The sequence below is a fragment of the Bufo gargarizans genome, chromosome 4 (genome assembly GCF_014858855.1).
Source record: "Bufo gargarizans isolate SCDJY-AF-19 chromosome 4, ASM1485885v1, whole genome shotgun sequence".
In the NCBI taxonomy this organism is placed as follows: Eukaryota; Metazoa; Chordata; class Amphibia; order Anura; family Bufonidae; genus Bufo; species Bufo gargarizans.
In genome coordinates, this window is record NC_058083.1 from 40,414,786 (window position 1) to 40,427,324 (window position 12,539).

Below are 12,539 nucleotides of genomic sequence, written 5' to 3' on the forward strand. Positions count from 1 at the left end.
AGGGGAATGTTATATACAAATTTTCTGTGTGATTTTATATACTTTGATTCGTAACTAATTATTTGGACATTAATCCAATTTTTTATATCATCCACAAAATCGGACACAAAAAAATTTCAAGAAATTCGCTCATCCTTAGACGAGATTAATGACAATAGAAGATGTGGACAGTGCAGCTCCGCCTCCCCCTCGCTGTACAGTGACTATTGCAAGTGTCATAAAGCATGCTTACAACACTCTAACATAGGAGTAATGACGAATAAAGTAATCCTTAAGTCATATTTGTAATCTTGGGATTTATTTGATTTCTTATACAAGTTTATTTTACAATTTCTTAGGTTTTTGCTGAGTCATCTTCATCATGGACCTGGTCTCAATTCTTCTGGCGGTCACTGTCTTTTTAATTTTGTTAAATGTTCTCAACAAGAAAAACAAGTACCAGAACTTTCCTCCAGGACCTAAACCCTTACCGATCATTGGGAATATGCACATGATTGACACAGTGAAACCCCATAAATCTTTAATAGAGGTAATAACAATATCAGTAGGAGCATTTCTAGTGCAAATTATACAGTCTCTAACAATCTTTCTCTGAGTTCTTCTCCTCCATCAAGGTTTCAAATTTTAAATTAATACTACTCAGCTGTATGAATAAGTAGAAAAAAAGAATCAATGATGGCTTATATTCAGATCTGATTTTGATTCACTATTGAAAACACTCTTTGTGGGTTTTCTGTCATTTTGGTGAATCTTGATATCTCTTAAAGGACTTCTCTGCTTAGAAAAGTTACAACATGAAGGGGTCATTCACAATAAGCTTATTGCAATGTATCAACCTGCTGCGACACTCAGGAATCATAAAGGGGGAGTGTTATATGCCTGCACTGCCAGAAAGCCATGTCTAATTCATGACACAGGCCTCGTCTTATATTAGGTACATCGGCCTGCTGTCTAAGTGCCTAATATGAAAATATTGGCAACTTTGAGCTGCTGGAATTTTCAGTCTTCTTTTACGTAAAAAAAACTGGAGTAAAAGAAGATTAATTTTATGGGTCAGAGAGCCATGCCCCTTCTCCTCTCTCCCTATGCCCATTTCTAGAAAGTGGAAAGGGAAGTGCAGAAACATCACTTGCAACAAACTTTTTTACAAGTGGTGTTTACAAAGTTGCAAATATGTGGTCTGTGACTTTTTACTGCAAAAAAAGTGGTGCAAGAAGACAACAAATCTTCCCCAAAGGGTTTTGACCCCCTCCTATGATAAAGTGATGGTATATGCTAGAGATAAGCCATCAGTTTACAAGATGAGATTGTGTATTCAGGAAAGGGCACTCTTGCATTTTCTCTCCCTTCTTGCCAAGACATTAGTATCTTGAATAGAGAAACCCCCCTTATTATCTTAGGGTTCCTTAATAAAGTATAGGATAGTTGGTGTTTTCTAATGACTGGAGAACCTCTAATAGCACATATAGAAAGGGAGTGCACTAAAGGGACAACTCCTTTCAGAAACCACATTTATCTGAGGTTTGTTGTTAATGTTACTTGCAGTACCAAATGTTTCCACATGGTACGCTGTTCAAACTCAATCCACATGATGTACTCTAAATAGAAAATCTGTACAGTGTGACCAGCAAGAAGTACAAAGCACTGCACAGTACACTTCATTCCAAATTTGCAAACATTTTCTGTATTTATTGTTTTGTCTATAGTTGGGGGTTGCAGGGTCGGAATCTAGAATTATATAACTCTTTTTTTGTGTCTTGGCCATGTGTGGATTATCTTTGGGATCCCCATGATGGTATTTCCAGCCAGCCATACACAGTCAAGTCATACCCATAGAGTTCTCAAATCTATTACCAAACAAGACAAAGTCTGGCTATTCAGCCTTCAGGATTACATTTAGTGGCATGTTATTACTGCTCTAATGTAAAAAGATGGAGACCAAGTTATTATCAATATTAAAAGGATTCTTATTGAATCTAGTGGACATTCATCGCCAAAGCCATGTCTGTTAGTTTTCCCAATAATGATATTGGTAAGGGTAGTATATAAAAGAATAGGATATGTATGAGATGCTAAATACTGTATTTAATCCTTCTTGACTGACAGAGCTAGGCAAAATGACTTTGCAAGAACCTGGCCATGTCAATCAATAAAGATAAAGGGCATCTGTCAGCAGATTTGTACTCATTAAACTGGCTGACCTGTTGCATGTGCGCTTGGCAGGTGAAGCCACCAGTGTTGGTCTCATGTTCATGTGCTGGCATTGCTGAGAAAACTAATGTTTTAACATATAGGCAAATGAGCCTCTAGGAGAAACTGGGGAGTTGCCATTACATTTAGAAACTAAGCTGTTTTTGGAACTGCGGTGCCTTCTCTACTTTGATTGACAGGTCCAGGCATGATGATATTGTCTGGCCCTGTCGATCAAAGTGAATATGGTGTGCCAGTAGCAAAGGAAGTAGAGCCTCTAGGTGCATTGACAACACCTCTGTTGCTCCTAGAGGCTCATTTGCTTATATTAAAACCTCATTTTTCTCAGCAATGTGGGCACATATGAGCATGGGACCAACATAGATGCCTTTAGCTGCCAAGCGCACATGGAACAGGTCAGCCAGTTGCAAATGTATAAATCTGCTGGCAGAGGCTTTTTAACTTTAAAGGTTTTTTTCGATGCATATATACTAAGGGCCTGTTCTCTGGATAGGTCATCAGTATCTGATCGACACCGGGGATCCCCGCCTATCAGTTGTTTGAAAAAGCACAGGCGCTCACAGTAGCACCACAGCCTTCTCTCAGCTTTCCCTAGCCCAAATGATGTCACATTCATCAGTCACATGGCCTAGGCACAGCTCAGTACCATTGAATGGGGCTGAGCTGAGATACCAAGCACAGCCGCTATACAATGCACGGCTCTGTGGTTGGTGAGCAAGGAGAAGGTCGGTGCCTTTTCAAACAGCTGATTGGTGGGGATCCTGGGTATCGGACCCCCACCGACCAGATACTTATGGCCTATCCAGAGTATAGGGTGTCAGTGTATTAGTCTTGGAAAACCCTTTGAAGTTTATTTTATTTGGTTACAATTATGTCAGTTTAGATTTGTGTTTAAAGAGCAGAGAGAGGGGCTACAGACCAAGTCTTCAGATAATTCATCTGATGGATTTCATCCTGAACAGGACTAGCAGTCTCCAATCTATGAGGAAACAAACAGGCTGCAAAAGACACATGGTTGAACATTTTTTAATAAAAGTAAATTACAAAAATGATGTGTTGCCAAAAACACACAAATTTCAGTACTTCTATATTTTTATTTTCTTTCCTTGTTGAATTTTAGATTTCAAAAAAATATGGCACAGTATTCAGCGTACAAATTGGAATGGAGAAGTGGGTTATACTCTGTGGTTACGAAACTGTGAAAGATGCTCTCATAAACTATGCTGAGGAATTTTCTGGAAGGCCAGATTCACCAATATCCTCTGTAACTTCAAAAGGATATGGTAAGTATTGCTTCTGTCTGTAATGTGGGGTGGGATGGGGTACCGGTCGGGCATGGCGGGTGAGGGGGTTCTCTGCAAATTACTGTATGTGTGACTGCAAAGCCAAAATCCATGCTACACAATTCTTAATACAAGGGATTATAGGTTTTGCCTCCTTTCATCATTTCTGCTGCTAGTTCCGAAAGTATAAAAAAAAAAAATTATAGTTCGCTCTTGTGCCACCAAACAGCTCGGACCCAGCGAGGCACAGATTCCTCAAGACCTCTAAAGGTGTCTTTTGGTATCCAGCACCAAGACATTAAAATCATATCCTTCATTGATGTTAATAATGTTCGTATCACATCCCACAGAAGCTCCAATTGGTTTAAGATCTGGGGAATCTAAAGGTCAAGTCAACACCTTGAATTTCTCATCATGTTCCTCATAACAATTCTCAATTTTTGCAGTGTGGCTGTTATGCAAGCGGGTGTGGACCCACTGCGCCACTGACTGGCTATACTCTGGAGGGGCGTGACTAAGCAACTACCTGGACTTCACTAGAGCCTCTGATGGTGAGCACAGGCTTGGGCCGTTAGGGTAGTTGCCAGGTGCCACCCCAGAGCAGTCCCCAAGTCAGTGGCAGCTGACTAGGGGGTCAGAGATACTGGTGCAAGCACCAAGGGGAAGTAAGTGGTCAGGAAGTCCGGGGGCCGGGCAGGCAGTGATCAAGCAAGGTCCGTAAACGAAGTCGAAGGTCAGAGGCAGGTGACAAACAAGCAAAATCCGATAATTCCAAAAGCAGGGTCCGGTGCACAGCAAAGCAGAACTGGAAAAACACCTTCACACTTGGAACTAGCCAAGCTAATGACCATGAGTTGCTCAGGAATCTTTCTTGGGCAGGAAGCGCCTTTAAATACTACCTGCAATCCAGCCATAGACAGAGGGCGTGTACATGCTGCCTCACAAGGGAGGAGAGACACACCCATGCAAGCCCTAACATACAGTACAGGTCTCCAGCAGGAAGTATGCTCTGGCATGAAGCAACAGTTAAGCTCCCTGCCGCCCACGCTTGTCAGCACGGTGCATGGCAGTAGGAGGGAAAGAGGGAGCCCAGCAGTTGCCCACGGGTAGGGGCAGCAGCGCCGACACGGACCGCTGAGCTAACAGTGGCCATGGCATTATCCCTCTGAAAGATTTCACTGCTGTTAGGGAATACTGCAGCTATGAAGAGGGTACTTGCCTGTATGATGTTTAGGTAGGTGGTACATGTAACATCCACATATTGCCAGGACCCAAAGTTCTAACAGAACATTGCCCAGACCTCAAACTGCCTTCGATCAACCTGTCCTCTTCCAAAACTGCATCCTAGTGTCATCTCTTCTCCAAATAAGTAAAGAAAATGTGACTGTTTAAACTAGCCACCTTCTTCTATTGATCTATGCTCCAGTTCTGATGCTCATGTGCCCATTGTGAGTGATTTTGATGATGGACAGGAGTTAACATGGGCACTCTAATGGTCTGCAGCTATGCAGCCCCATACAGAACAAGCTTTATTGTCCTGTTTCTAACACTCTTCTATCATAGCTGGCCAGACAGGTTAGCCTTTAATCCCCATGCCCGTTACTTAGTATTAGTCACCCTGTTGCCAGTCCACCATTAGTGCCTCTTTGCACTGCTTTTTGTAGATAATAACCATTGCATACAATTAACACTCCACAAGATCTGCCATTTTGAAGATGTTCTGACCTAGTCTTCTAGTCATCACAATTTCTCCCTTATAAGAATCACTAAGATCTTTTCTGGTAATTGCCAAGCTGCACCTGTAATTGCTCTTGTCTCATATAGCAAGTATCAAAAAGTCCAACAATTAGCAGTAATTTGTATGTGGATATCGTGTCTGGACCACACTATGTATAGACATCCTTACACGTGAATATTTCTATATTATATTTCTGCTGCTAACAAATCATTCCAAGAACTGACTGCTCACTTGATGTCTTTATCCCACCCCTTGACAGGCGATGTTGTAAAAAGATCATCAGTATCAGTAATAATAAGTCAGAACGACTAAACTTGTATATATTTTTTATAATATCATACTGGCTTTATAAATAAAAAATTGAGAAAACCACTAGTGAAATATCTTTAAAAAAAAAAAGCCATACGTGGAGCTCGATGGACTAACGTCTGCTTATTTCTCTCAGGTGTTATCTTTTCAAAGGGAGATAACTGGAAAGTGATGAGAAAATTCACTCTGTCAACATTAAGAGATTTTGGTATGGGAAAGAAGACCATAGAGGACAAGATCAGTGAAGAATGTGAAAACTTGATACAGGCATTTAGATCTTATGGCGGTAAGGTCATAGTAAGGTAAGAAAACATTCAATGGAAAGAAAGGAGATGAGCTGGACCAAAAGAACTTATAATCTAAAGGAGAAAATGCTAGTTGCTCCATAGGTAGAGGTGTTGGATGTAAATATATGAAAGTAAATAGTTAAGCTCATCCACCCACTCAACTAAGGGTAAGGGTGCATTCACATCACCATTTAGCTTTCCGTTCTTCTGATGCGTCAGAAGAAGAGAGAGAGAGAAAAAAACAGGATCCTGTAAAAAAACGGATCCTGTTGGATCAGTTATGCATAGGATCTATTTTTTATACAGGATCCAGTAAAAAAAACATTCTGTTGCATCAGTTGTCATCTGCTTGAGCCATTTCCGTCTGAGATCCGCTTTTTTAGACGGAAACAAAAGTACTGCATGCAGGACTTTTTTCCCCATCTAAAAAAACAGATCTCAGACGGAAATGGCTCAAACGGATAACAACTAATGCAACAGGATCCATTTTTTTTTTTCTTTCTTTCTTCTTCTGACCGATCAAAAGAACGGAAAGCTAAACGGTGATGTGAACTCAGCCTAAGATGCACAACAGAGCTGTCTCCCAAGAGAAAAGGTTCAGCGCATGCTAAAATCTTGAACTTTATACAATCTTTAGACACATACAAAAATATGTGTTTCAAGTGTGGATGCACTCTATGTCGTAGCATAAAAAACATTAGACCACATGGCTTAAATACAAGATCATGCTGGGAAAAGGTTTACGCTTGAAGTGAAAAAAACTGGAAACTTCTGCACTAGTGAACTAAGCAAGTGATATCATACCCTAAAAACTACTAGGCAGAATCAATAAAAATGTTAAATCTGTATTTGGAGTCATGCCTCTAGGGGAATCAAGTTTCAAATGTCATAAGTAGGGATGAGCGAACTCGAACTGTATAGTTCGGGTTCGTACCGAATTTTGGGGTGTCCATGACACGGACCCGAACCCGGACATTTTCGGAAAAGTCCGGGTTCGGGTTCGGTGTTCGTCGCTTTCTTGGCGCTTTTGTGACGCTTTCTTGGCGCTTTTTGAAAGGCTGCAAAGCAGCCAATCAACAAGCGTCATACTACTTGCCCCAAGAGGCCGTCACAGCCATGCCTACTATTGGCATGGCTGTGATTGGCCAGAGCACCATGTGACCCAGCCTCTATTTAAGCTGGAGTCACATAGCGCCGCCCGTCACTCTGCTCTGATTAGCGTAGGGAGAGGTTGCGGCTGCGACAGTAGGGCGAGATTAGGCAGATTAACTCCTCCAAAGGACTTGATTATTGATCGATCTGCAGCTGTGGGTCATTGAGCTGCTGATACTCAATTGCTCACTGTTTTTAGGCTGCCCAGACTGTTTGTCAGTCACTTTTTTCTGGGGTGATCAGCGGCCATTTTGTGTCTTGTGGTGCGCCAGTACAAGCTGCGACCAAGTGCATTTAACCCTCAATGGTGTGGTTGTTTTTTGGCTAAAGCCTACATCAGGGTGAAGCTGTCACACCAAGTGCATTTAACCAGCAATAGTCTGTTTATTTTTTGGCCATATACTACATCAGGGGCAAGCTGCGCCCGTCACCAAGTGCATTTAACCCTCAATGGTGTGGTTGTTTTTTGGCTAAAGCCTACATCAGGGTGAAGCTGTCACACCAAGTGCATTTAACCAGCAATAGTCTGTTTATTTTTTGGCCATATACTACATCAGGGGCAAGCTGCGCCTGTCACCAAGTGCATTTAACCCTCAATGGTGTGGTTGTTTTTTGGCTAAAGCCTACATCAGGGTGAAGCTGTCACACCAAGTGCATTTAACCAGCAATAGTCTGTTTATTTTTTGGCCATATACTACATCAGGGGCAAGCTGCGCCTGTCACCAAGTGCATTTAACCCTCAATGGTGTGGTTGTTTTTTGGATAAAAAGCCTACATCAGGGTGAAGCTGTCACACCAAGTGCATTTAACCAGCAATAGTCTGTTTATTTTTTGGCCATATACTACATCAGGGGCAAGCTGCGCCCGTCACCAAGTGCATTTAACCCTCAGTAGTGGGGTTGGTCAAGCTGTCACACCAAGTGCATTTAACCAGCAGTAGTGTGGTTATTTTTTGGCCATATCCCAGTCTAATTCTGTCAGTAAATCTATACCTGTCACCCAGCGCCTAAATACTAGGCCTCAAATTTATATCCCGCTAAATCTGTCGTTACTGCTGTACTGTTCTGGCTGGGCAAGTTATTTAGTGTCCGTCAAAGCACATTTTTTGTTCTGGGTTGAAATACAATTCCCAATTTAGCAATTTCCTAATTTAGTGGTTTCTGCTGTATCAGAGCTATTTGAAATCTATCCCTAAAAGGGTATATAATATTCAAGGTGCACATAGGGTCATTCAGAATAACTTCACACACACGCTACTGTGCATTTCCAAGTCTAATTCTGTCAGTAAATCTATACCTGTCACCCAGCGCCTAAATACTAGGCCTCAAATTTATATTCAGCTGAATTTGAATACAATACATTGGGCCAAATAATATTTTTGTTGTTGTGGTGAACGATAACAATGAGGAAAACATCTAAAAAGGGATGCGGACGTGGACATGGTCGTGGTGGTGTTAGTGGACCCTCTGGTGCTGGGAGAGGACGTGGCCGTTCTGCCACATCCACACGTCCTAGTGTACCAACTACCTCAGGTCCCAGTAGCCGCCAGAATTTACAGCGATATATGGTGGGGCCCAATGCCGTTCTAAGGATGGTAAGGCCTGAACAGGTACAGGCATTAGTCAATTGGGTGGCCGACAGTGGATCCAGCACGTTCACATTATCTCCCACCCAGTCTTCTGCAGAAAGCGCACAGATGGCGCCTGAAAACCAACCCCATCAGTCTGTCACATCACCCCCATGCATACCAGGGAAACTGTCTCAGCCTCAAGTTATGCAGCAGTCTCTTATGCTGTTTGAAGACTCCGCTGGCAGGGTTTCCCAAGGGCATCCACCTAGCCCTTCCCCAGCAGTGAAAGACATAGAATGCACTGACGCACAACCACTTATGTTTCCTGATGATGAGGACATGGGAATACCACCTCAGCATGTCTCTGATGATGACGAAACACAGGTGCCAACTGCTGCGTCTTTCTGCAGTGTGCAGACTGAACAGGAGGTCAGGGATCAAGACTGGGTGGAAGACGATGCAGGGGACGATGAGGTCCTAGACCCCACATGGAATGAAGGTCGTGCCACTGACTTTCACAGTTCGGAGGAAGAGGCAGTGGTGAGACCGAGCCAACAGCGTAGCAAAAGAGGGAGCAGTGGGCAAAAGCAGAACACCCGCCGCCAAGAGACTCCGCCTGCTACTGACCGCCGCCATCTTGGACCGAGCACCCCAAAGGCAGCTTCAAGGAGTTCCCTGGCATGGCACTTCTTCAAACAATGTGCTGACGACAAGACCCGAGTGGTTTGCACACTGTGCCATCAGAGCCTGAAGCGAGGCATTAACGTTCTGAACCTTAGCACAACCTGCATGACCAGGCACCTGCATGCAAAGCATGAACTGCAGTGGAGTAAACACCTTAAAAACAAGGAAGTCGCTCAGGCTCCCCCTGCTACCTCTTCTGCTGCTGCCGCTTCGGCCTCTTCCTCCGCCTCTGGAGAAACGTTGGCACCTGCCGCCCAGCAAACAGGGGATGTACCACCAACACCACCACCACCTCTGTCACCAAGCATCTCAACCATGTCACACGGCAGCGTTCAGCTCTCCATCTCACAAACATTTGAGAGAAAGCTTAAATTCCCACCTAGCCACCCTCGATCCCTGGCCCTGAATGCCAGCATTTCTAAACTACTGGCCTATGAAATGCTGTCATTTAGGCTGGTGGACACAGACAGCTTCAAACAGCTCATGTCGCTTGCTGTCCCACAGTATGTTGTTCCTAGCCGGCACTACTTCTCCAAGAGAGCCGTGCCTTCCCTGCACAACCAAGTATCCGATAAAATCAAGTGTGCACTGCGCAACGCCATCTGTGGCAAGGTCCACCTAACCACACATACGTGGACCAGTAAGCACGGCCAGGGACGCTATATCTCCCTAACTGCACACTGGGTAAATGTAGTGGCAGCTGGGCCCCAGGCGGAGAGCTGTTTGGCGCACGTCCTTCCGCCGCCAAGGATCGCAGGGCAACATTCTTTGCCTCCTGTTGCCACCTCCTCCTTCTCGGCTTCCTCCTCCTCTTCTTCCACCTGCTCATCCAGTCAGCCACACACCTTCACCACCAACTTCAGCACAGCCTGGGGTAAACGTCAGCAGGCCATTCTGAAACTCATATGTTTGGGGGACAGGCCCCACACTGCACAGGAGTTGTGGCGGGGTATAGAACAACAGACCGACGAGTGGTTGCTGCCGGTGAGCCTCAAGCCCGGCCTGGTGGTGTGTGATAATGGGCGAAATCTCGTTGCAGCTCTGGGACTAGCCGGTTTGACGCACATCCCTTGCTTGGCGCATGTGCTGAATTTGGTGGTGCAGAAGTTCATTCACAACTACCCCGACATGTCAGAGCTGCTGCATAAAGTGCGGGCCGTCTGTTCGCGCTTCCGGCGTTCACATCCTGCTGCTGCTCGCCTGTCTGCGCTACAGCGTAACTTCGGCCTTCCCGCTCACCGCCTCATATGCGACGTGCCCACCAGGTGGAACTCCACCTTGCACATGCTGGACAGACTGTGCGAGCAGCAGCAGGCCATAGTGGAGTTTCAGCTGCAGCACGCACGGGTCAGTCGCACTACGGAACAGCACCACTTCACCACCAATGACTGGGCCTCCATGCGAGACCTGTGTGCCCTGTTGCGCTGTTTCGAGTACTCCACCAACATGGCCAGTGGCGATGACGCCGTTATCAGCGTTACAATACCACTTCTATGTCTCCTTGAGAAAACACTTAGGGCGATGATGCAAGAGGAGGTGGCCCAGGAGGAGGAGAAGGAGGAGGAGGAAGAGGGGTCATTTTTAGCACTTTCAGGCCAGTCTCTTCGAAGTGACTCAGAGGGAGGTTTTTTGCAACAGCAGAGGCCAGGTACAAATGTGGCCAGCCAGGGCCCACTACTGGAGGATGAGGAGGATGAGGATGAGGAGGAGGTGGAGGAGGATGAGGATGAAGCATGGTCACAGCGGGGTGGCACCCAACGCAGCTCGGGCCCATTACAGGTGCGTGGCTGGGGGGAAAGGCAGGACGATGACGATACGCCTCCCACAGAGGACAGCTTGTCCTTACCCCTGGGCAGCCTGGCACACATGAGCGACTACATGCTGCAGTGCCTGCACAACGACAGCAGAGTTGCCCACATTTTAACGTGTGCGGACTACTGGGTTGCCACCCTGCTGGATCCACGCTACAAAGACAATGTGCCCACCTTACTTCCTGCACTGGAGCGTGATAGGAAGATGCGCGAGTACAAGCGCACGTTGGTAGACGCGCTACTTAGAGCATTCCCAAATGTCACAGGGGAACAAGTGGAAGCCCAAGGCCAAGGCAGAGGAGGAGCAAGAGGTCGCCAAGGCAGCTGTGTCACGGCCAGCTCCTCTGAGGGCAGGGTTAGCATGGCAGAGATGTGGAAAAGTTTTGTCAACACGCCACAGCTAACTGCACCACCACCTGATACGCAACGTGTTAGCAGGAGGCAACATTTCACTAACATGGTGGAACAGTACGTGTGCACACCCCTCCACGTACTGACTGATGGTTCGGCCCCATTCAACTTCTGGGTCTCTAAATTGTCCACGTGGCCAGAGCTAGCCTTTTATGCCTTGGAGGTGCTGGCCTGCCCGGCGGCCAGCGTTTTGTCTGAACGTGTATTCAGCACGGCAGGGGGCGTCATTACAGACAAACGCAGCCGCCTGTCTACAGCCAATGTGGACAAGCTGACGTTCATAAAAATGAACCAGGCATGGATCCCACAGGACCTGTCCGTCCCTTGTCCAGATTAGACATTAACTACCTCCCCTTAACCATATATTATTGGACTCCAGGGCACTTCCTCATTCAATCCTATTTTTATTTTCATTTTACCATTATATTGCGAGGCTACCCAAAGTTGAATGAACCTCTCCTCTGTCTGGGTGCCGGGGCCTAAATATATGCCAATGGACTGTTCCAATATTGGGTGACCTGAAGCCTGATTCTCTGCTATGACATGCAGACTAATTCTCTGCTGACATGAAGCCAGATCCTCTGTTACGGGACCTCTCTCCTCTGCCTGGGTGCTGGGCCTAAATATCTGACAATGGACTGTTGCAGTGGTGGCTGACGTGAAGCCTGATTTTCTGCTATGACATGCAGACTAATTCTCTGCTGACATGAAGCCAGATCCTCTGTTACGGGACCTCTCTCCTCTGCCTGGGTGCTGGGCCTAAATTTATGAAAATGGACTGTTGCATTGGTGGCTGACGTGAAGCCTGATTCTCTGCTATGATATGAAGACTGATTCTCTGCTGACATGAAGCCAGATTGTCTGTTACGGGACCTCTCTCCTCTGCCTGGGTGCTGGGCCTAAATATCTGACAATGGACTGTTGCATTGGTGGCTGACGTGAAGCCTGATTCTCTGCTATGATATGAAGACTGATTCTCTGCTGACATGAAGCCAGATTGTCTGTTACGGGACCTCTCTCCTCTGCCTGGGTGCTGGGCCTAAATTTATGAAAATGGACTGTTGCAGTGGTGGGTGACGTGAA

At 45.7% G+C, this 12,539-nt stretch overlaps 1 protein-coding gene across 1 annotated transcript in view; it reads left to right on the plus strand.

The window, feature by feature from the left end:
- Positions 1–358: 358 nt before the first annotated feature.
- Positions 359–12,539, plus strand: part of LOC122935170 (cytochrome P450 2K1-like) — a 77,105-nt gene continuing 64,924 nt past the window's right edge. Inside the window, exons 1-3 of the mRNA XM_044290935.1 lie at positions 359–529; positions 3,332–3,494; positions 5,678–5,827. Of these exons, the coding sequence (XP_044146870.1) occupies positions 362–529; positions 3,332–3,494; positions 5,678–5,827 (481 nt within the window). The 5' untranslated portion in view covers positions 359–361. The remainder of the gene's footprint in view (positions 530–3,331; positions 3,495–5,677; positions 5,828–12,539) is intronic.